At 35.5% G+C, this 26015-nt stretch overlaps 1 protein-coding gene and 1 non-coding gene across 4 annotated transcripts; one reads left to right on the top strand and one right to left on the bottom strand.

The window, feature by feature from the left end:
* Window positions 1–1412: 1412 nt before the first annotated feature.
* On the top strand, window positions 1413–1496 carry TRNAL-UAA. Its single transcript has one exon. It is a non-coding gene; the product is annotated as a tRNA-Leu (tRNA).
* A 1161-nt stretch (window positions 1497–2657) lies between these two features.
* On the bottom strand, window positions 2658–25639 carry LOC111375676 (AP-2 complex subunit alpha-1-like). 3 transcript variants are annotated; one of them, XM_022998543.1, is made up of 27 exons: window positions 25219–25639; window positions 21838–21969; window positions 16727–16852; window positions 16500–16562; window positions 16299–16396; window positions 16001–16208; window positions 13496–13567; window positions 13265–13357; window positions 11996–12097; window positions 11453–11550; window positions 10035–10116; window positions 9839–9927; window positions 8831–8936; window positions 8678–8743; window positions 8062–8168; window positions 7880–7984; window positions 7658–7778; window positions 7319–7501; window positions 6966–7208; window positions 5338–5418; window positions 5038–5202; window positions 4851–4937; window positions 4620–4745; window positions 4451–4531; window positions 4286–4357; window positions 3443–3522; window positions 2658–3349 (listed from the first exon to the last, which is right to left on the bottom strand). In XM_022998543.1, the coding sequence occupies exons 1-27, from the start codon at window positions 25348–25350 to the stop codon at window positions 3208–3210; spliced, it is 3060 nt and encodes a 1019-aa protein (XP_022854311.1). In that variant the 5' UTR covers window positions 25351–25639; the 3' UTR covers window positions 2658–3207. The 3 variants fall into 3 exon arrangements, with proteins under 3 accessions (XP_022854311.1, XP_022854310.1, XP_022854309.1); XM_022998542.1 differs by having other exon boundaries at window positions 6966–7214; window positions 25219–25638; XM_022998541.1 differs by having other exon boundaries at window positions 6966–7214; window positions 8678–8936.
* Between the last annotated feature and the right edge of the window lie 376 nt (window positions 25640–26015).

Raw genomic sequence — 26015 nt, 5'->3', positions numbered from 1 at the left:
AGATTTTTATTTGTTAACTAAAGGGTAATAATGTCTTTTAAACAAAACAATCTTTTATAATTGTATGATACACTTAAGGGTATTTTTGTCTGTTATCACTTAATAGGCCATTGTGATAATATTAACAATTGAACAAGTCAAAATGGAATTTCCCTTCTTTGACTATTCCATTTTTAAAAGTACCCCCGTCCCAAATATCGATGTCAAATGATCCGCCATTGATGTTGATAAAAACTGATTTTTGGAATGTAATTATGTTATTAGGGTTACGGAAATTGGGGAAAGAGAGAAGAGAGTGTATACTGTTTAGATCGTTCTCACTTCTCCGTCCAACATTTCTGCTTATAAGGCCTGCGTTTTATTTCAGGACGTGTTTCGCCTAATCTAAAACAGTTTTAAATTTCAAAATAAATTATTTTTATCAATTAACAAAACAGAGCATTATGATCAAATATCAGTTTTTCACCAAAAATTCTACTTTTGAGTGTTTGATTGCCATTTCTTTTTCATTGAAAATATATTCCAACTTTTGAAAATGTCTAATTTTCCTTGTTTTTAAGAAAAATATTTTCTTTTGAGTAGGTTTTTATTTTCCTCAAAATAAAAAAAAAATTCTTTTTTAGGTGATATTTTTCATATCAATCAAAAACTCTATAAGGGTCCGTTTGATTGCAAAGGTAGAAAATGCAAACGAATTCCATATAAGTTGGAAAAGGAAAAATCACCAAAACTATAAGAATTCGATTTCCATGGAATTAGTCAAAAACATGCTTTAAGGGTCCATTTGATTGCAATAATGAAATTTGTGTGGAAAGAAAACGAATTCCAGAGAATTGAATTTCCTAGAACTTGTTATATTGAAAATTGTCAATTAAATGTATTTGATTGGTATAATTTTTCACCTATAAAATATTGAAATTTTGGATCTTTTTGTGTTCGTTTGGCTTTGTTTTTCATAAAAATTGTCAATTAAAGGAATAGAATTTGTTTCAATTGCTAAAAAAAATGCTGAAAAACGAAAAACCATCAAACCCATGGAAAAACATTTTCCTTAAAAATGTGGAAAATTATGCATAAATGGGTTGTACCAAGAAAACCAATTCCATGAAATTTTTTTGCCATCAAACATGCATTTTTTGGGTGGAAATAGAGGTATCAAACAGGTCCTAAGTGTTTGTACCTTGTAATTCAAACTTCAATTCCACTTTCGTTTCAAACAGTTAAAATAAAAAATGAATTTCTCGAATGAAACATTTTTCATGGAATTGGATGTTATCAAATGGAACCTTAGTTACTTATTATTATTAATATACAAATAGCAATTTTACCATTTTTTTAGCATTGGGAAGGTGTGACATAACGTGAATTAAACATAAAGTAGATTTAAAAATTATGAAAACTCAAATTATTGAGGTGGTTTGCCCGAGAGGTCTAAGGGGGAAGACTTAAGATCTTCTGCACGTAAGTGCGCGTGGGTTCAAACCCCACAGCCACCACAGAAATCTTATTTTATTTTATTTTTGACTTATATATTTCAGTTTATTTATTATATTGATTTCTCACTCGATTGCTTAATCTCAATCTTGAATCGTTACACCAAAAAGAAATGAAATAATGTTATTTTATGCCACTATTTTATTATTATTATTATTATTCTTTTTTTGTGTTGACCTTGTAAGGGTAATGTAATCTATAAATCATAGGTCCTCTCATATTTGCGTAAGCCTTTGTCCCGCATACTTGCACAAATCGTTGTTCACACTTAACCTTTTGTGAAGTGAGGGATGCGACTGCGTACACTCCAACGATCACATCAATCAATATGTATTAGTGAATGGATGTGAAAAATACTATACGTGAGTCACTAAGTATTAAGGGGTCAGATCCAAGAGAGTAAAGTGAATATATTGAAAGGCTTCAATAGTATTTATTGTTTCTAAAAAGTTGTCACCTTAGCGCCTAAGTCTGACCTATAAATAGCAGATTGACGATTTGACCTTTTAAGAGCTTGCTACAAAGACGTCATATCAATCAATTGCAAAAGTTTCTTGTACGGAAGATCTCTTGGAAAAATGTAGAGTGGGAGATACTGTTTATTAATGTGGAGGCCAGCTGCCCTACACTTCTTCCCTGCGACATGCGTGACACTACGTCTAGGCCATGGAAATCAACCTCCACATAGCACTTTAACTGAATGGATGCATTACCTCAACGATCTTGTATATGACCTTTACCTCGACTAGGTAGAAGATGATGTAGAGCGTGAAACTGGTTAACTTGCTAGTTGACTACCACGTGAAGGTAATCTGGGGCCTTCTCAAAAGAGACATAACATCTTTCAGATTAAATAGTCTATCTATTTGAGATAAGCATCTGCTTTTATGAAATTTTGTTGTTTCCTTATTCTCCATTGTTAACGTGGAATATGTATTGACCGAACAAACTCGACGAAATTTGGATACAACACAAAATAAAGATATATTTCACAAAGCAGCAGTGATATTAAGGTAGCAGTTTCCGCAAATGCTACTCCAAAAATTTATGCTCGACTCGACAACAAATTACGACATGGCTGATTAAGCTCTTCTTACATGATGTTCACAAACACGCCTCGCCATTGATATTGGCTCTTATAGCCTCAAAATAGGCAGGGTGCGTTTTTGAAAAACGACAAGAAATTCTATTATAAAAACATATCGATTGACAAACAAATGACAATACTTACAATCAGTGCCGCTCCCTGTAGTTTATCGTGTGCTATTCTATTACAAAAACCAATGGAGTAATCCTGACTCATGAAAACAAGACAATCAACTTACGAAGAAACAATTATAGACCCTCACCGGAAAAACCAAAAGAAAAAGGAAGAAGAGAAACCTCAAAAAGGCATAATTAATTGAGCAAAAGAATAATCAAAACTCCAACAACCTCCAAAATCGATCTCTAATGCTAAGCCAGTTTACATACAATTTGACCCTTGCTACTTGTGAATTAACATACTGATTTCTTGGGTCAGCCACCCTCGTCCCATCAACGAAATGGAGGCGGGTAAAAGTGAGCCATCCTGCCCTACCAGATTAGGAACGCGAAGATCCCTCCTTGAAAGGATGCCGCATTATTCTTCAAGGATGTATGGATGGGAAGCGGGCTCACTGTATAAACATTGTCACAAATTTTGCTGTGAATGGTCTTCATTATGTATTAAATTTACAGTAAACCAGCAAGGATATCCCCAGGATCTGATGTGGCAGTCGGTGGACTGACTGGCTGAGCTGGTGGAGACACAGGTGCAGGCGCTCGAGAAGGAACTGGTATGCTAACTAATTGCTCTTTAATGAACTCCTTCAATCTGCGCATAAGAAGATGCTTGCAACAATTAATTATGAGCTGCAAACAGATGTCATTAACATTTTTGTTACGGACTAAACAAATTGGAACATACTCAAAAGTCAGTGCAGGATCTCCTGATGCAACGGTCATACGCAGCTGAGTTCTATCTGCTGGATCTGTTTCTATTCTTATCTGATCACGAGAAAATAAATTTCTGATCAGAAAGCTGTCATTTAGCAGTGCTAATGGAGTCTTAAACCTTAATGAATGAATTTCACAGGCGAAATCAATAACTTCTCATCCACTTAAAAAAAAAAAAATTATTCAAGTATTTTTAAAATTTTCTAAACGATGGCTCCAAACAAGCAGCTTAGCAAAGAAAATTTGCAGAACTGATCCTGAATCTGTTGCCCAAGTAGCAAACTGGTACCCAACTTTTAAAAATGATAAAGATGGTCCTCAATCTTTAAAGATAGTTGCATAATCAATCACCAATAACAGAGAAGGTCAAAATTTCCATTAGATGGACGTGTAACCCTCATGGAAACATGCCTCGCAGATTTCTCTGTCATTAGCCCAACTTGAGAATGCAAGGGTAATGTTATGATTCAATGGAGATTTGGACGATTTCTATTGGTGATTGTATACCTATAATCAAAGAGAGAACCGACTTTTTTTTCAACGCTGGGGCAATTTTCCCTCGAGCAAATTACCAAATATAGATAAAGATGACAAATTACAATTCTCTAAGCATTCCCTGGAATATGCATTTTCCCATAACGGCCAGTTTCATTTGATGAATAGACAGGTTATGCTCCGAGTCAAAATCAAGTTCTAAGAGCAAGGGTCCAGGCAATCTTTTCATTGAATGCCCATATCATGGGGTTCACTGTAAAATTCCTATGTAACATTAAAAACAAACGCACAGTAAAAAGACTTTCTAAAACCAGCTTACCAAACATAACATGGCTCGTGTACTTTCAGAATAGAATGTTGTGCTAGCAACCATATTATTGGGATTGGGATCCTGGACAGGAAATCAAAGAATAAATTCCCTGATTATATAGAGGTCAAAACTATAAGCATGGAGTGAACTGAAACTGAATATGATCAGACTTACAAGCCCAGGGCAAACCGTCAACCGTAAACTGTTAAATAAGTTTGCCATTTCCACTAGTGGCATTGGTCTTACACCTCTAACCTGGTTCATTTATATAACAAGGTTAGATATGTATTCTTCTAGATTATATATGTGAAGTTGAAAAAAAAATTTCCCAGAAGGCACATACAACTTCTTGGAGCTTCAATGGTGGCCCTGAGAGTGATCTCCACTGTGGAAAAAACTCTTCAGGAGACACCTGAATAGGCTGTAGAAACTTGTTCAACACAGCAGGAAGGCGCAGTTTAGGATTGACCTGATGATGCAAATGTCTGTATATTAGCAAATATAAACAAACAGCTTCTATTTTTTGTTTTCAATTTCATTGTCAAAACTAGCATAAACTCCATGGGAACAATACCACATGAGTTCCAAACTTATATGAGAAATCAAGAACAGCTACGTCTCTACTTGGCCGGAGGTTGATTACTTCAAGTGGGCATTGCACCTAATCCAGCGAAAGAGTTAATTTTGACAAAGAAATTACCTTATAATTAAAGACAAATAAAGAAGACAAGATTACTTTTAGAATGAAAGACAAATCAGACCTGTGCCCTCGGCGGAATAGTCTCAGGCACTAGTGAGAGTTCAATTTTTAAATGTGACGGGGGCAATATCAAAGATTGAACTGAAAGGAGTGGAGCAATATTCTTATTTCCCAAGAAAAGAATGAGGCGTCCATGCTGTGCTCGCCATTCTGCTTTAATGCCAATCTGGAAAAGTATGTTACAAAAGAAAACAGTTATCAGATGGGGAAAATCATTATCAGCTTATATTGCTTGGAAGTTTAGATAAATGTATGCTGTTGCATAAGAATTAAGCAAAAATAGTATGAAAAGATTCTGCACCTGAATATAAGGGTCCTCATATAGCACACCACTATCCTTAAGGCATAAAGCATGAAACCTTTCAGCAATGTTACCAAGTGGCTGTAAGAGTCGTAGAATTCAAAAAGTCAGAAGTATAAAAGCATGATGGAGAAGTGGGTCAGGTCAGAGCAAAGTTCTTTATGAATCCCTCTTCTATGAACTTTAAATTGTCAACTGTGTTTGATAGACTTGCAACTCAGAAGAATAACTTTCACATCAGGACTTGCTCCAAATATAATATTTTGAACAAGCCACGGTATGCACTAAGTAAAAATTATACGACTACTTAGTTTCCAGTAAAAACTGTATCTAGGGGTTTCATGACAGAATTTAGGTGCGACTCCATGAAATTTCATCATCCAAAATAAAGAAACTTATACAAAATTAGTGATTTTGAGATAGTGAAATTTAGTAGAAGAACCAACTTTATCCCAGTACACCTAGAAGATGCAGAGTCAACAATTGAGCATAATTTACGAGAAAATTACATTTACACCGTCTGAGATAAATGACTATATCCCCTTCCTTTTCAATACTTACCAAAACCTCTGTCATAGGCAAAAACATGCGTCCATTTCTTATTTTACTCTGTCTTATGATATATTTTAAACTAGACTTTCTAATAAGAAAATTATTTTTAGCTTAAAGAAAGTTTTTTTTTCCTTTTCCTTTCCTCCTTTCACACATAATTACACCTCAATATTATTTGTCAACATTAACTTTTGTATCCCTTTAAGTATAAGAATAATAAAAAAAAATTTAATTCACAGCATATTATCATAAAATTTCAAATTATCTGGATTGTTTATAATTACAAATTGTTTAACATTTATTTGTGTCCATTTGTTAATTATTTGCAAACAAGTTGTTTTCAATCATATATGAAAAACTTCATATTTTGTTAAGAAATACAATCATTCATTCATTTGAACATTACTACATAAATTTAACTATTTCTTTTATTGAAATTACAAAAAAAAAAAAAGAGAGAGAGAGAGCGAGAAAATAAGATAACGTAAATGTCATTTAATAATAGTTTGAAATTTCAATTATCTTTTAAACACAAGGGAGAAATTGGAAACAAAAAATTGTTTTTGGTTGACGGGAAAATTTGTTATGCAAGCAAACCTCAAAGAAGGTTTCCGTAATTTTTTTTCTAGGAGGGGTGTCTCAGTAATATTCAATTACTTCATGTGTGTATAATTGTCTAATTTTATTTCAAAATTTTAAATATGTCTGCAAGTCCACTGAGTCCGCAAACTTATGCAGCCTAGGTTCCTTGGTGGAAAGACAATATTTCAAAACTGATTGAAGACGTTTTCTTTATTCGAAATTTATGGACCCAAAGCATACAGATGCTAATTTGTCAGATACTTTCCTGCTACAATACTTGATACTAGCAACCACTATTTATTCCTCTGTAAAAGGATCACTTTACATGTTCCACAAAAAGACTTGAATCCCATATAAGAGGCTCAGTAGTTGCAAATATCAAGTAATCAAGAAAACCCAATGATCAAGACCAGAATAGCATTTGGTTAGCACATGAATAACCAGAAGAAAGTTTACACAGGATGTACACACGTGCAAGCAGAAGAAAGTGGTACCTGGACAATATTTGATTGCTCTTCAACAGGTGCAATGGCTAAAGCGTCTGCTGCATTTGAACCACCTTCCAAACCAGAGACCAAGTTTGGCTCAGGCTGGGCAGCAGCACCAGGAAGGCCTTCAATAGCCAGTGGGCCCAAAAGATCTCCAAGAAGATCAGCTGAAGGTGCACTACTAGGTGGTTGAGGATCCATGATAGTCAGAGCCCCATTTGACTGAGTCTCCCCTTGCTCAGCAGTGTTCTGATCCTGTCCACAAATACAACTGTTAATTAATACTCGGTTGTGGTTAAACAACCAGATCTCAATATCGATTAACATGGCTTATCAGAATGCACATGAAGACATCTCACCGCATTGCTCACACTAGGTAACTTTACTAGACTAAGCTGGCCCACAGGTGGAGTCCCATTCGCAGGGCGCTGGTCAGTCACTACCAAAGCATTAGAAGTCTGCTGTTGTGCTGCCCGCAATTTGATTGCACTTTGTTCTGCTGTATCAGCTTCAGAATCCTCAGCTTTTTTGATTAATGCTGACTAAAATAAAAAAGATTTGTCAAAGTTAGCATTGGCTGCACTATGTGAAGCTACTCTTCTAAGTGGTTTGACACATAAATGTCCTGCAGCAAGTGTATAAACAAAAATAACGGAAGAACTACTACTATACCAATATTGCAAGTTGTATACACCTACCTGTCGCTCAGGGAACTTTGGCATTTCCGCAAGAATATCCACTAGAGCTGCACCTTTCCTACTCAATGCACGGTATTCAACAGCCCGTTGCTGTATCTCAGCATCAATACAACTCTCGAATCTGGAAATATGTATAATTTGTCAAGGCATTCTTTTACAATAGGAAGATCCTTTTTCAAAGTTATAAAAATAATCAACAAATCATTCGATATAAATTCATACTTGCCAAATACTGCCCAAATTTGATTCTGTAGCTCAGGATCTGGTGGTTGAGTGTGCATCAAAATCTTAGCATATGTCGAGAGAAGGATAGGGATCGTTGAAGTCCTGCACCAGTCTTAATTGCATTATGCCTGATGACGAGAATGAGAAAACAATGACAAGAAAAAAGCAAGTACACTTACGAAACAGTAGGAAATTTCTCGTGTAAGATGCTGAAAATTTCCTTTGGACTGCACCCAGGCCGCCTTGCCAGAAGATGGCTATATTCACCAAGGATATATGCACTCAACTGTCCCATACATAGCATTAAGATAAATTCTCAGTAGAAATTAATTCAAAGGTTCAAGAAATGAAATTCAGAACATCACACGTGAGTTCATTATCTGGAGATTGTATCTAAAATACTAAAAGAGACACAGCTCAATGTAACTTTAACACTTATTCAACCACATCTTAGTGTCGCCAGTTCCATTAGTTTGTGTACCTCAACTAACTCCATCAGCCTACCAATCATGAGATCTATGACGACGACACATTGACAAAACTGAATTCATAACAAGAAGATAGGTGCTAACAAAGTAGTAACAGGTGATTTAGCATTCATATCAACTCAAAGAATGTACTGACAACTGGAGTTGGATTACATAACTAATGTGAACTTTTTACCATTCAACGCCCAAATAACAATTAAACCTTTTAGCTCTACTACGACAATGATGGGCATGAACATATTCACCAACATCGTACCATAATAGGAACACAGAAAATAAGATCAAAGGTAAGGCAAGGCAAACATACCTTAACCATGGTCTCATGAATAGCCGGCTTATCAACATATTCTCTAGCTTTTAGGGCTGCATAAGTCTGGCGCGATATAAAAAGAAGATGAGTATTGCTAGAATCAAACTTCCTAAAAAAGCTCACTATGACAATAAAAACAGTTTCAGCTACCTGTAGATCCTCATTGTTTGTAACAAATTGCACAACACGGAACCAAATGTCATCACTGACAAAGTCTCCTGCCTTGTCAATCAACTGAAGGATCACATCTACATACCTGCACGATGCAGACGAGAAAAACTTATAAATAACTTGAAGTAGCAATACTGGGAGTTACATCTCAATCCATTTTGCCAACCAAAGCCGATTAGAATATACTGATTCAACAGCAAATCTCCTTCAGTATATATGAATCTAATTGTGCAAGATGAACAAATATCTTATAAACTAAGTAAAAACTCTAACTGCTATTTAACGAAAAGAAAATTTTAAGAAATGAGAAAGTAGAGAAAAGAAAGTGGATTCAACGAAATGACCTTAAGTTATTAATACGAATTATGGTGAAGACATGATTTTCTTGAAAGGCCAACTTATCATGCAGTAAATAGGCTTCAAAATTGATACGTGGGACGTACTTAAAATTTTATCATTACAAACTAATGGAGCCAGCAGAAATAAAAGATTGCAATTCTGCTTCAATTTGAGAAATTTGACAGCACTCCAATTAATGATGTTGTCGCACAAAAGTCAGTTATTTTGTTTTGATTTCCGTGGAATTTTTTTATTTTTTATTTTTTTGGGGATAAAAACATGTTTTTTTTTTTTTTTTTTTTTTTTTTTGGATAAAAACATAATCTTTTTTTAATTCTCCTAAACATATTTTAAATCTGCTATACTTTATGGTATTAAGTGTTGGGTTGTCAAAAAGATGAAGTGTCGATAAGATGAGCATCTTTCATGTAAACTAACATGATTATTTCCTAGTGTATTAACATTTTAGTGTGCCTTGTTTGCCAACTAAATTAAGGGGTATTGTGACAAAGCTTCTAATCAAAGTTTCGTCAAATTTTAATACAAGTTGATGAAATATGTGGTTGAAAAGTTGATAAAAATTTTAGAGAAGTTCTATCAAACAAGCATCAAGTAAAAACAATATGTTAGTTTTAAGATAGTCCATACCATGACAAATCAGGAGCAAACTTCTCTGCAAGAATTGCAGCTTTAAGTGACAATTCTTCACGCATTGCAAAGTCTGCAGAGCTAAGATACTAGAAACAGATGAAAGTCAGTCACAAGGTTACTTTCTTGGTTTACAAGAGTAACCTACATAATTTTTCAAGTGGAATTGTAGATTGCTTGGCCAATTATTATGCACCTGCAATATTTCTTCAACTATGTCCTTAGCATTAGAGACATCGCACATGCCATATAGCAAATCAAGGGCACGCCTCCTTATACTGTAAAATAAATAATACCCATTAACAGACCTTCGGTTTAAGTAATAACCTAAAAGGTCAAACCATGAAACCCAAATACTTGTGCCAGAATTGAGTGAATGGAACCACGGTAAAAGACCATCATACAACAAAAATAGACTGAAGAATATCACAAAAGTAATAGCCCCCTGGGTGTTATTGCTGAAAAACATAATTTTGCACTTCTTATATTCTTTCATAAGTCCATAAATTAATTTTAATACTAGATCATTTTAGATTCAAATGAATGAATCCAACAAGTTGCTCATGAAAAAGTCCAAATTGTAGGTTAACATAACCATAGTTCGCAGAACCGATCTAGACGGTGACCCGGACAATGCACTAGATCGGCGGAAACTAGTTCGACCAGTGGGTTGATGGTTCAAACAATAGGTCAAGTGTTAAGTGAAAAATCTAATCAAACTATATGTTTTAGATTAAGTTATGAGGATTAAGTACACAATAAGTTTAGAGGTTGCATTGTCTTCCAAGTTCAAAATTAAACTAAGGATCCATTTGATAACATTAAATTCCATGAAAAATGTCACATCCAAGGAATACGTTTTCTACTTTGACTGTTTGATACGAAAATGAAAATGGGGTTTGAATTCCAAGGTACAAACACGTAAATCGTGTTTTTGGCCAATTGAGAGGAAATCGAATTCCTATGGCTTTGGTGATTTTTTTTTGTCCAACTTACATGGGATTGATTTGCCTTTTCCACCTTTGCAATCAAACGGACCCTAAATGTTTCCCTTATGAGTTGAAGGCACGTTTTTATTCCCAGTTTCTAGTATTTTTTAATTGTTTGTTTTATGATTTTTTATAGTTTATAAACTTCAACAATACGTACATATAACATTTTATAATTGTATTGAATTGGGCAGATATTAAGTAAAAAGATAATCTGGTATAATTTTATTATATTTTTATGTATGGAAGAGCAGTGAACTAAGAAATATATAATTTGAAGTAGACAATAACTAAAAGAAATGATTTGCCACAGTAGTCATTGCGTTTGGAGACGGATAAGGTCACCCATCTAAATTTCCCCCATCAAATCTGTTCTCCATATATTCCTAAACAGCCGGTTTTTTGATGATCAGGATCACCGGTTTTCAAGAAAAAACCAGGTGTTTCAGCATGTTGTATGCAGGCTGATTGCAGACCAATCCAATTGTCTCACCCAGACTGGTCACAAGACCAGTTTGAACCAGCCAGCCTGATCCGGTTTTATTCATAGCAATTAAGCAGTTGATGAAAGAAACAAAAAAGCAAGACGCTTCGAATTTATGAACAGAAAACGACCATATCCAACCTTATATCAGGGTCCTTTAAGGAAGTAATAATCTGTGCTTGATGTCTTTTAATAATGTCCTGTACATCTGTAACCATCAACATCCGAGTCATATTCTCCTGCATTATGCAAATCATTCAATGAGATCATAAACTTCATATAAGGGTTGACAATTAAGACAGTGTTTAGCACAACTACTTGAAAGTCCATCTCATAGATGATCACAAATTTACTTTCTTTAAAGTGATTTTTATTGATCCATCAAGTGTGCAGCAAGACAAATTCAAAGGCAACCAAAGTCCACTATTTGAGACGGACTTCTGAAAAACGGACCTCTTTATAGAAGTCCATCTATAGTAACTTACCCAGCAATCTTGACTTTTTGAAACGAGTTTAAGATCCAAAAGTCCATTTGAGAAAATTGCCAGACATGATCTAAATTTCTTAGACTTCATTCCATGGACGAATATATAACTCCCACAGCAATTAAATGCAAGATGCAAAATACAAGGCCAAAATACTAGAGAAGGAAAGTGAAAAAAAAATAATGAATAAACCACTTACCAGACCAAGATATCGTATATTTGGTTCCCGCACAGCTATAAATTTCCCAAGCAAGGCAACACATTGCGACATCATTTCTTTTTCAGCATCAAGATGCATGACCTGCAGGAAAAATTTGAACATAGAATAACCATGAGAGAAAAGTATTTCCGATGTAGACATTAGAAAAGGAGAATATAATAGCTATTGTCAATGTTCTTTCATTTACACCAACACTCAATGAAAGGGGGTGGAATGGGTTCTTCTGGAAAACAAATTATCGTCAACAAGGAAGTTGTGGCATGTTATTATTGAATACACTAGTTAGATGATATTCATGTGGCAATGTGTATCAACTTGAGCTTTTAGATCAAATTATTCAACATAATATCAAAGCAGACAAAAGTCGATTTAGGGCCCACTCATTCAAAATAAAATTGTGCGCATGTAAGCTTTGATGGCAAAAAAAAAAAAACAGCATACACGTTGGGGGGGTGCTTAAGACACTATTTAATATACGTGTGGCCTCTTCTATCAGCTTAAACTTTTATATCAAGTGGTTCAACAATTATTGTGAGCAAAATGGCAACATATGCTCTTGTTTCCTTCAGGCAAAGAAGTATATATAGTCAAGCTAAAGCATTTGCAGCTAATGGTACACATTCCTAGTCTTATATCTACAGCTACATTATTGGATCTGGAAGTGCCGTGTTATAGCCCATGCACCCAATTTGAAGAAACTAGCATGATTTTTTTTGGGGATATTCTTGTGATAGTGGGGTTAGAATGTTTACACAGGATCCAAAAATGATGCCAACCTCGCCACTAGGTCTCTACAAACTGCTTTCAAAAAGTATCATACAGCCACAGGATATTACAGATACTATCTGGTTGTCAATTAAACATTCAATAAATATTTTCTTTTTTAAACAAATATTTTCTTCTACAAATCTTTGCTTCCTAATATAATTATATTACAAATTTGCACTTAACGAGAAAAAGAGAAACCCAGGCCTAAACTGTCCGAGCCTCAAAAGATCATTTTCAACTGAATGCATGTAACTACTACTCCATTTGTTGTCTACTTCACATTACAATGTGCAAAACAGTGCATAAATTGTATACATGTAGAAACATAAATTGCTCTATGAAAAAGATTATCAGTCCCCAACAATGCATGGGAAACTAATAAACAAGAAATTAAGTTCCTTGAACATGGATTCTGAAGATTAGACATGACATCAGACAGCAACTTTGAAACTGTAAAACTGAGTTTAAACGCATACTTACAAGTGCAAGGGCTTCAAATAGAACAGCATGTGATGCATTATTCTTGTTCACATTTTTCACGACATCAGTTCCCATTAGTATCCGTTGTAAGACCTAGTAAACCAAAAGAAGGCGCATTTGAAAATCTACAAAATTCGGATACAAAAGATTTTATGAAATCTAAATACAAATAATTCTGTTGCAACTATGTATAACAAAAAGTAATAACTACTATTAAAAAGAGAGACGGACGTCAAACAATGATCTTCTAGTGTTTGGATCTTCAATAGTTGGAAAATACTGAAGAGCCCTCATTGTCTTAACCTGCAGTGACAGATTAATATAAGCATGAGACATATGGTTTATTAATCAAGAGAAAATCGATAGAAAATAATTCTTATATCCTGCTTGCTTGAGGATATAAATTGAGAATGTACAAGTATTCCCTTGAAATTTGATAAACAAGGAAGATAAATCAAGAAACATTACTCAATGTAAGCAAGTATACATTCAAAATTTATATGACCGTCGGCCATAATACAAGCTTTCCATTAGCTCACCAGAATCCTGAACAAGTATAGATTGTACCAGAATATCCTTATTATCAATTAAAAAAAAATAGAAATTTCAATATTTATTCGATCTTAAAGAACACTGATTCATATAGTAAGATACGAAGAAAAAGGAAATATGACTCAAAGAGTTGCTGCTGGACATAGATCTAATTATGTTTCACACCTTGAGCAATCCAAATATATTAAGCCAATGTATGCTCAAAGAAAAGAAAAAAATGGAAAAATTAGAAATAAATTTATCAAACTAGTCCACAAAAAACCAAATTTTTAGAAGATCATTTTTTTTTTTATAGATAATCAGATTCTTTTATTTAATCAAAAGAGAATACATGGAAAGTGCATTATCAATTTAACCAAGAAAGAAATAATAAGAAATTAGGCAGCCCTTCTATATGATTAGAAGCCGCGGCATTAAACCAAGCATACAAAGTTAGATAAAGCAGTTCTCTAATTTGCTCTATCGTTCGTGTTTGATCTTCAAAACAGCGACTGTTCCTTCCTCTCCACACACACCATACAATGCATCCCGAGATAAGATCACATATAGGCTTACTATCCTTATCACGAAATTTTCTCCTCCATGCCCGCAACACATCCTCTGTACTCCTAGGCTATACCCAATCCATATGTTGAGATGCTAAAATAATGTTCCACAGCCAACGAACACCATCACAATAAATGAACAAGTGGTCACTCGTCTCCTCATCCCTTTTACGCATATAGCACCACTCAGTTACACGAAAACCTTTTCTTTGAAGATTATCCATCACTGAAACCTGCCCCCTCATAACCGTCCACGGTAATAATGCCACTCATGGAGGCAATTAACATTTTCACACCATCTTTCAAGGAAATGAACTCTCTACAGATCCCAAAAGGGATATGAAATAAGTGCGAACTGAAAAAATATCATCCGTGCCAATCTCCACTTGCTATGATCACCCTCCTCAATCCCAATTTGCACCTCATGCAAGGAGGTCAAGAACAGTGCATAATCGTCCAATTCTCAATCCAATAATCCCCTTCCAAAAGTAATATTCTAGCTGTAACTCCCATTGTGAACGTCTAATACATCATTCACCATAACAGAAGGCACCAAGGCAATGTGATGCAAAGAAGGAAACCCCACTTTTAGCAGCTGATCTCCACACCAACAATCATCCCATAATCTAATATTATTACTATTTCCCACTACAAGAGTCAATCTATCCCGAAAGTCACTCCATCCTCATGGATATACCTCCACAAACCCACCCCATAAGAACCACGAACCTCGACCGAGCAACAACCTCCCTCCATCACACAATTCTTCACCCCTATGATTCCTCTCCAAAAACTCTACATTTTCACTCCAAATCGCCACAACCACTTACCCAATAAGGACTTCTTGAACAAAACAAAGCTCCTCAATCCAAGACCCCTCCTCCCCATCCCATCCCATCCCATATGGGACAACACCCCATATGAATCCAAAGTTGTTAGAAGATACACCATTTTAACAAACATGCCAATTTTGTTACCATAGAACAAAACTAAGAATATCTTATTCTTCGTAAAGATTAAAGGGCTAATAAAAAAAATCTTTCAGTAAAAAAGTTAATTTAGCATTACTGATAGACTTGTGGCTTTTTAGTTCACACACCTCGGGCCGTACCCTGACTTTGCCTTCATGCTAGTTACAAGGAGGCTTGGTTTATATTCCTATAGATAAGATCAAAGTCTGGTTTGGGAAAACAAATCTGAAATGATAAACTTCACAAATATATAATTATTGGCAACACAGGTCAGAGGTCAGCAACAAGCCATGGTTTTAGAGGTCTCATCTACATGTGTTCACTTCTAAAATCTCTCTTTCATCTTTCCTCTTGGGTTGAAGCTTTTGTTGTTTCTTTATTTTGTAAACCCAGTTTGACCAAAAAAGGGTCCAGCACAAGTTCTAATTTTGGCATTCAAGTATCAAATTTGTGCTAGTCATTTATCCTCGTGCCTCAACTTCTTATTTCTTTTCTTTTTAATGTTCTGATAAGCAATCGTTAATAGTGAATTATCTAGTAGGAACCTAAGAGGTTGTACAATTACAGGTGCTCAACAAAAAAATTTAACCTATGTTAGCAAGAAATAAGATCAGGATTAGCATCACCTCAAATATAAAAAGGGAAGAAGTTAACAAAGAAGCACGGACCTGAAGCCAGGGAGATGGGATACCATAGTAGGTGTATTCTTGAGGAACGTCTTGGTTTCTAGCAAGCTTTTCCAATACTTTAACACACTTAGGAAGACAACTCCAATATGCCTCATGATTATTTGACACCAAAGCAACCAGAAGACTCATAGAGGACGTCAGGACACCAAAATCTCGTTCGTCTAATAGTTGTGCCATCCGATCTGACCTGGAACACGAGAAAGACGACTTAATCGTGCAAGAATTATTTTTTCCGTCAAAATTACCACAGAATGTAGATTGTAGATAAGTTCATTACCAGCCATCCACATTCACCACATCAGGGTTTTTTCTATAGAGGCGAAGAAGACACAGCGCAGCCTTCTTCCTCACAAGTGGCCTACAGCTACTTGAGATCTGAAGCAATAAAACTATTAGCATAATTGAGAGCTGCTAATGCCTACCAAAATCTATTTAAAACGAGAAATGAAAGAAAGGAGGAAAAAAAATGTTCTTTTACAAGTAATTTTTGAACATCAGCAGCAAGTGATTCTGCAAACTCTCGGCCCCCAATATTTCCAACCTGAAAAGATAGAAGTGAGATTGGATCGACTGAAGGTAACAACCACACCAAATTTTCAGTATTTATAACATGTAGAAATAATCAAATAAACATACTACCAAATTAATATGCTTACACAAAACTAATACTGATAAACATCTAAGAGGGGAGATACATTATCATACCAAAGTCAAAGCTAGACATTGAAAAGTCTCATTGCGTCCAATAATATCATTGCGCACAGCATTAATTGCTAATCTCAAAAAATCATGATTCTCATTGAGCAAACATGATGTCACTATATAGCCAACCTGTAGCCAATCGAAGCAAGAGAAAGTTATTAAATAAGTTGAAGTTCATATCCTCATTCAAGCCAAAATAAGACTGGAAAGTATCATGTACTACCATATATCAGCAAGAAATAAATAGTGTCCAATGCATCAAAGTCAGTAGATTGATCCAATCATCTATAATTGTATTCACATATAGTCATACATGTTACATTTGGAGTTACCATTGGCTGGAAAAATTCATCACTGCATCCTCAAAAGAAAGATTGGACAGAAATGTACAAATGAAGTTCCCCACACCTAAACTTCCCATCCTTTAGATACTCGCTCACCCTCTGAGTCTTCGTAGTCATCTTCCACCAATATTCCTAGCTAATTCGATATTAACACTTAACAGGCTAATTAAAAAACTAGTAGTTGAAGATGTAGCGTCATCATTTGCTGGAATTGGCACCAAGATAGCAATGGAAACAAGGACAGTATACAGAAGGTAGTGTATATAAATGAACAGAAATGTCAACAGACTAGTTTTTCGTATATAAATGTAATTAAGGTAACTCCTTATGTCGCTTCTGTAACACGACAACCAACACAGAAAACCATCTTTCTACTTCACAGCTTTACACCTTAATAATTCAATCTCAAAGCCTACAGCATACTGGAATGCCTGATTTGCCATTAAGCACATAGAAACAATAGTTTACATTAAGTTTCACTTAGGTCCACACTAGCTATTGAAAGAAGTAGTTCTAGGTATTGAGGGGACAATGGACCCAATATCTTATTTTGTTGTGTATGTGACTCATATAGAGTGGAAGACGGGTTGATTGGATCTAATAGGCCGATGTGATACAGAATTATTTTCTTGTACGGACCTTAAAGTCTTGTGTGAGTTTGGTTTGAGCTAGAGTTAATATAAATACTAATGATATAACCCTATTATTTATGCTGAATAAGATATTTTTGCTTTGTTCCTCGTGGACGCAGGCACATCGTCGAACCACGTAAATACTTGTATTGATTTCTCTTTCATCTCTTTATTATTGCACACAAAATCTAACAACTGGTTCATATCTCCAGGTCTAGACGGCAAGTTCTTCAATTGCAAAACTAAATGTGAAGTTCGACGGAACTAGAAATTTGAGATTATGACAGTGAAGGGTGAAGAATTTGTTGGCACAACAAGGTATGATGAAAGCGCTATCTGGAAAAAAGCCAGAGGGTACGTCAAATGCCGATTCGGAAGAGCTCGAGGCACGAGCGGTTGATACAATTCAGCTCTATTTGGCGGATGAGATCATGTATCACGTCATCAACGTTAAGACTCGGGCGGAGGTTTGACTAAAATTGGAGATTCGTTATACGTCGAAGTCTCTCACAAACAAACTGCATCTGAAGCAGCGACTGTACAGCCTCAAGATGCTAGAAGGTACAAATCTGATTCAACTACCAATGATTCAATCAAATTATAAGTGATTTGTTACGCCTTGAAATCAAGTTCGATCACGAAGACAAGACAATGATATTGTTGTGCTTTCTTCCTCCATAGACCAACTAGTGACCACGTTGACGTGCGGTAAATATATTCTCGAATTAAATAAATCACATCAGCCCTGTTGGCCTACAACCAGCCAAAGCAGAGTACTGGCAAAAATGCACAAGATGAAAAGTTGATCGTTAAAGGCTATCAAGATCGTGAGAAAGAGAAGGATAGGGGTGGATCTTACAAAGGGAATACGAGATCAAAATTCAGGAACCAAAATAAGAAAAATGTTAAGTGCTACAAGTGCCATCACATGGGTCACTTTAAGAAGGACTGTCCGAATAAGAAGTAAGGTAAGGAAAGGTGATGGATCCTCAAACTCAGCTAGTGTTGTAGAAGGAAACTTGAATTATGGAGATGGAAAATGCTATCAATCTCCGCAGGTAATTCTGACAAATTAAATAACTCCAAGGTACTTGATGCAGCCTGTTCATAACATGTGTCCTCACCGAGATCATTCAGGTAATTTTGGATTTATTCTGATGGGTAATAATGCATCATGCAAGGTCACTGAAATGGGGTCCGAAAAATTTAAAATGTTCAATGGTGTGATGAGGATCTTGGAGGATGTTAGGCATGTACCAAAGTTGAAAAAGAACCTAATTTCTTAGGGCATTTTAAAAACCAATATCTATTCTTAGAAGTCGGAGTGTGGGGCCTTGATTGTGACAAAAGTAGCTATCATTAACATTGTGATGAATGGTTAGAAATTGGCAAGGAATATCTACAAAATACTTGGGAATACAGTTGTAGGTAGAGTTTCTCCAACAGAATCTACGTCAGATGACACTCTCCTTTAGCACATTAGGACTGGGGCGTATAGGAGAACGTGGAGCTTCACAAAAGGAATTTGTTGAAGGGGATAAAATCATGCAAGCTAGATATTCTGCAAGTGCTGTGTATTTGAAAAACAGTCCAGAGTACAGTTCAAAATAAGAGAGCACAAGACAGAGAGAATTCTTGATTATGTGCATTCTAATGTTTGTGGATCGGTGGAAAGTTGTCTAAAGGTGGACCTCAGTATTTCATTAATTTCATTGATGACTTCTCCAAATCAGTTCGAGTATATTTCATAAATTACAAGTCTGAAGCGTTTGTCAAGTTTAGATTGTGGAAAGCAGAAGTCCTCGTGACACACAACAGTAAAGAGTACACAAATTCACAATTTCTGAAAATTTGTGAGGAGTACAATATTCAACGACAAATATGGTTCGCAACACACCACAGCAGAATGGTGTAGCAAAGAAGATGAACAGAACAATTGCAGAACGGGCAAAGATGTTTGAGGCTAAATGCAAGGCTTCCAAAGAGTTTTTGGGCAGAAACGGTTAACGTGAAATGTTATGTCATAAACAGATCACCACGAGCAGCACTAGTTGGGAAAGTTGCAGAGAATTTGTACAGGTAATGAAGTCATTTATGTGCATGTATCTAATGATCGGAGAACCAAGCTTAATCAGAAATCAAGAAAGATAGAATGAAGTTGTATTATGATAGTCAAAGCGTCATCTTCTCTGCAAAGAATCAAATTTATCGTGCAAGAACCAAGCACATTGATGTGAAATTTCACAAAATAAGAGGGTCACTTCACGAGAACTATTGTTAAAGTGCATACCTCAAGGAATGCACCAGACATGTTGACAAAGTCAATCACAATAGATAGGTTCAAGCATTGCTTGAACTTAATTAACATCCCTAAGTGTTAGAGAGGACGTGTCCCAACCCATTGGTCCTAGATTGTGTTATTTTCCAAATTATGTTTTTCAATGTTTATATTCGCCAAAGTGGAGATTGTTGTGCGTGTAACTCATATAGAGTGGTACAATACAGGGAAATTTTCTTGTACGAACTTTCAATTCTTGTATGGACTTCACTTGGGTAGGGTTAGTGAAAATACTAATAATGTAACCCTGTTATTCATACTGAATAAAATATCTCCACTTCGCTCACTTGTATTGATTTCTCTCTTTCATCCCTTTATTATTGCACATAAAATCTAACATATTTCTTTATGTCATTGCATATAGCATATAGACTAGCAATGAATTGCATAGATTGTAATAAACACAAGAAAAATGCAAATGTCTTCTATAATCGTACCTAGGTTCTTATAGCAGACTAAAATTAAGTCTCGCTAAAATGTATCAGTTATCTCTGTACAGTATTTCCAGTTCAAGAGTACATTAGGTAAGGAACCATTTTACATAAATGCAGTGTGTGTCAACCAAGATCCTACAATTCAGTTTTAAGAAAACTGGTAGTATTAATGCAAGATTACGTACAACGGCGTTCAAGCAAGAAGGAATTTTGTAGATAACCCAGTTGTTCAAGTTATCTTAATATTATTACACTTACAATTTGCTCGACTAACAGTTCTTCTGCCTCAACCCCCTTTCCTTTGGTTTGCACCCGTATGAGACAAGATAAGAATGTCTCGGCATTCTGCTTCCCATGCCCTACATTCTCGCCTGTAGGAAGGGCTAGGCTAAGGTCAGAAGCGCTTCAACCCGGATGGCATGGATAGTCCTCGTCGTGAGTTGTTCCAAAAATAATGCGTTGATCTAGTCATCATCGGAGCCACAAAGGATTATCATTGCCCACCGGAGAGACTGGGCAAGTGTATCCATGGATTACCAAAGAAGTACCTTCACGTATGGTAAAGTTATGCGGTCGGCCTAGTTGAAAGCTATGTGGCAAGGTCTTAAATTTAATCTTATTATACTCAAAATTGTCTTTTAATTATAGTAAATCATGGAGACAGCCTGTTTGCAAGACATGTAAAGAGGTATTCAAAACCCAAATTCCATTTCAATGACCAGTTTCCAGGACTCCATTTACTATGTTCCATTCTTTGTTCTAAATTTGTCGCATTGCTAGAGATTGGAACTGCTTTTTCGCTAACTGTTCCATAAAATCCTTCTACTTTTCAACTATGTTGGATGTGAAAACAGCATAGAATGCAGTGCTGTTGGATTTTATGCGCAATATTAAAAAGATGAAAACGAAAATCAACACAAGAATTTTACGTGGTTCGACGGTGTGCCAGAACCTGTGTTCCACTCTATATGAGCCACATGCACAACAAGTGCAATGTCAAAAGTTAAAATAAATGAATTGCTGAAAGATGAAATCTTTTGCCTTTAATCCCTTCAATAGTAATAGACTACAAAATGATGTTTAAACCACTAAGAACGCCGGGTGCACAGACCTCTCAATTTCCGAATTCAACTTTCGAAGTCCATTCTCATAATTTTCTTTTCATATGAAGTAAATGAATTGACAGCACTACTGAATAATTTATTGTCAAGACGTATGCCTCTAGGCAATTTAGATACGGAACATGCATATATAAACTTGCATTCATAGAGCAAACTACTATAGTATGGGCTTCTACCTGTCAACACGACGTTGAAAAGAAATTAGAACAAATAGGAAAATTGGAAAAATTGAATGCACATATTACCTGCTTTTCAGGATACTTTGGAGCAGATATCAAAGAAACAGCTTCCATATGACCAAAGTCCACGTCATAACCCAGCATATAAATGTAAAGAATCTTCCAGACATATTTCTTCTTTTCATAAGGTGTGGAAGCCTGTATGGATTTGACAAGCAGTAGTCATGCAATTATCAGAATGAGTGTTATGAGGACAACATTTTAGATTTAAAAACAAAAAGTAAATGAAAATGTGTCCAACATACATTAGGTCAACAAATCAAGAATAAATGCAAAACTATGACAGAAATGCTTTAGGTGAACTAGTCAGTATTGCTGCTAATATTAGGAAGACACATTTCATAAAACAATTATGAATACAGACTCCAGAAATTTCATTCTGACAAATAGAACTTACAGCAAAAAGGAGAGTGAAAATTCTTGCACACGATAATAGATATTGTAGTTTTTAAGTCATTATTGGAATTTAGAGTGTGCATAATTAGGGAAATTGTTTACAGCAGTAATTTATCCATAACTTAGGGCTTTAAATGCCTTATTCTTTCTATCAAATCAAATGACGTCCTCGTGTAGGGAAATGGCTCCCTAGATAATTAAACCCATAGTAAAACCATATAAAGTTTCTGATCAATCAAGATATCTACCATTAATTATGGTTAATAAAAGAAAAGTTTTGAAGAGATAATAGGTAAAGACGGCAAAAATTCACAAATTTGTATAATAGACTTCGTATTACTATTTCGATAAAGCAGATTTCTTTTCACAAAACTAATTTATACTGAATTTGTATAATTTTACATAACAGCACAAACACAATAAAGTATCACAAGAGATACAGCCTCAAAGATTCAAATATTAGAAAACAAGACATTTACCTGCGAAATAGTGCTTTATGGAAAATCCAGTTTGATCAAATAAGTCAAATTTCTATAAAAATGGGACAGAAGGCAAATATTGTCTTTGCCACTATTGTAATCATTGCAACCAGTAATCCATACACCGAATATCTGAAACTTGCGAATTCACATTCTAATAAGCACATTTTGAAGTTTCCAAAAATTCTCCATCAGCGCAGATAATGATACTACCCAAAGATGCAGTATTTGTTCAGGGTAATGGTCGAGAATGAAGAATGGCAAGTGTTAAGTGTTAAGACCATGGACAATATTAACCCCTTCATTCCCAAGAAATTGACTAATATTATCCTTGACATTCCGTCGATTCACATTTACATAAATGAAGGAATGAGTCAAAAAGACAAGAAACTGCAAGGTGCACAACATTGCCATTATCATTATCAGAGTAAGTTTATGTTTGATTCCTCTATAATCCTCTTTATCATTATCAGTGTCTTCTAGTTACTTAGCCTCTGTTTGGAAACAGCAAATTTATAAATGAATTATAAACCGTACATGTAGAGGGGCCATATAGTGAGGCACAGTTGTTGAAAGGCTAACACCCATGTCTGCATTTGACCAAAAGTTACAAAATTTTGTTCCAAATTGCATCTGGCGTACATTTGCTTTTTGTGTAATTACCACTCTGCCCCTAATTCAATTCCATGACACATGCATGGTTTAGGGGCAAAAATGGTACGTCGATAAAAGGTTCAACAGTAGGACGACAATGTTGCAGCTGTATGTTGGGGTAGAAAATTTGACTGGATTGATTGATAAATCATTTATAATTTCTTTCCAAACAGAGGCTTAAACCTTTATCATCCTTGTCAACTTGCAATGGTGCCTTCTCCATCCTCTTTCCTTTCCACGTGAAGGCAGAAGAAACAAAATAAAATGAAAAACGTAAAATACTAGATAGGTTATAAAATAATAGCCAAATATTATATTGGCAATAAAATGTGCAGAAAAGGCAAGATAAAAGGGTTAAACCTTGGTCGCTCCTAGGATTAACCTTGAGACGTAAACCTTAATAGTAGCACTTAAGCGCATAAGCTTTGGGCATTCAGTGAAAGCTTCCATGAGGATGGTCTCTATACAAGAGTTTGAGACACCTTCTCTAAACAACCGTACAGCTCAAGAGACCTTGGAAATTGACTGTGATTATCAACTTTTTAAAAGATAAACCATCTATAGCTGTTATCATCGGCTAACTTAAAGATTATGGTCTAAAAAGTCGCTGTAATACGGATGTGAAAGAGGGCTTTCTAGGACCATCGACGATTTGTTGGTCAATATCTTGTGGAAACTTCAAACATCTAACTAGATCTCGGTTTTTTTCAAGGAGAAATGCGAAAAGCAAATATATAACAATAATAAAATAAAATTTAAAACATGACAATTCTTTCAAGAAATTCAGTAGCATGAGCCATAAGCACAGCAAGAGGTATTGATTTCACTAAGAAAAATAATCCTTCACTGGAGTTCATTTTACCATCGGTTTTTCTCTTTGGAAACAAACACACCCTGATGTTTCATAAATTTTCAAAGGTGTGACTCCGCAACCATAGTTTGTGATTTCTAATTCTGAATCTGTTTGGTATTCATCATAAAGATTCTCTGTATCCTAGGTTAAAACAGCCACTTTTTACATATGCTGGAACAATATATACTCGCATAATATTAACTGATATGACCTAGTCCAACCCTAATCCATGCGCTCAACCTATACTCGTACAGCCACCGACTCTGCATCTTTATCACAAATTTACTTATCTAGCCATCCCGAATAACATTGATAATCATTCTGCCTTTATTATTCTTCACATACTAATTTGCATTAAAGATAACAAATTTTTGTTGAGCATATCATTTTTCTTGAAGATAATAATTTTTTATTGAGCTCACATAGGTTCATCTTGCATCAACATTGAAGTATTATGCACATGATTGCATTGAAAGTTCAACATGAACTTGGTCCCACCTCATTAGCCCAATTGTCATATACACCAGAGAAATTTACGAGAACAAATATTCCATGGTACTAAGCCTAATATTCTCATACATCCTTTTTCTAGAACATTCAACTCAGCTCGAAACAAATCCATTACTACAAAATATAATCAAAAGAGTAACAGTGCTCATCCAACAATTTATCTTATTCAGTTCACACAATTGATTCACCGAATGCCCCGTGGACATAATTTAACTTGTCATTGATCTTTTCGTCGCTGCATATCTCTGTTCTAAAACCCCTAGGGAAACAAACCTCGGTAATTAACAGCACAACTTCCTTACACTTGAATTAACAACAATATCCCAAGAAGGTGAGACAAAATTCATCGTCTACAGCTCACAAGTCATATCAGATTGCAAAAGCACAAATTGCATTTAATTCTACAACTAACAAGAAAAAAGAAAATCAACCACCCCTTTAACTTAGCAATCCATATATACACATACGTATATGCATATCTAATTAAGTGCATGCCTTTTCGTTTTTGAAGCGAGTGCGGATGTTTCCGAGCTCTTTATCGACGCGGAGGCGCTCCTGCTCTTTGTTCTGACAATTCCGAATATCGCTTATGAACACCGACAACCCTCTCATCCCTGACAACGCCATCCTCAATCTGTCTTAGATCCAAAGCCCGAGAGATGAGTCACAAACCCCCAGATCCAACGGCCCTCAATTTACCACAACAGATCTCAGTCAAATTCAAAAATTCCACCTTCAAACTGTTGACTGCATAATTTATACGTAATAAAGTGTGTGAGTGTATCTATATATAGATGGCTGTTTGTATATGCAGAGAGTGGCGAGATGAGGGTGTGATCTAGAGAGAGAAAATGCAAAAGCCGTCGGACAGCGGAGGAAGGCGACTTTAATTTAGCAGTATTTATTTTTCATTTACTATTCTCTTTTGAAAATCAATTAATTAATTGCAGTCTTCCTTTTTCTCTCTGGTCTGGGTCGTCGTATTGGTGGACCCGGGTCCGTTGAATTGAAGGGTTTCGGGTTCATGGGTAGACCCGGTTAAGAGAGCTTCGAGCCTTGGCCTAATAATGACCCATGATACTGATAGTCACCTCAAAAAGGCAATTTTCTGTTCTAGAAAAAGTTCGGTGCTTTTAAAAAAAAAAAAAAAAAAGCAAAAACAAAAGATGAAGGAATAGCAAAACAACCTTGCTATAGGTACAGGGAAAACAACCTTGCTATAGGTCCCTGTACCTATCGAACACTCACATTTAAAGGTGGAAAAAAAAAATTTTCAATATTTTATACACGAG

Source organism: Olea europaea, unplaced genomic scaffold (genome assembly GCF_002742605.1).
Source record: "Olea europaea var. sylvestris unplaced genomic scaffold, O_europaea_v1 scaffold1402, whole genome shotgun sequence".
Lineage (NCBI taxonomy): Eukaryota > Viridiplantae > Streptophyta > Magnoliopsida > Lamiales > Oleaceae > Olea > Olea europaea.
The sequence above is the reverse complement of the archived record's forward strand: the minus strand, read 5'-3'. Positions and strand labels throughout refer to the sequence as shown.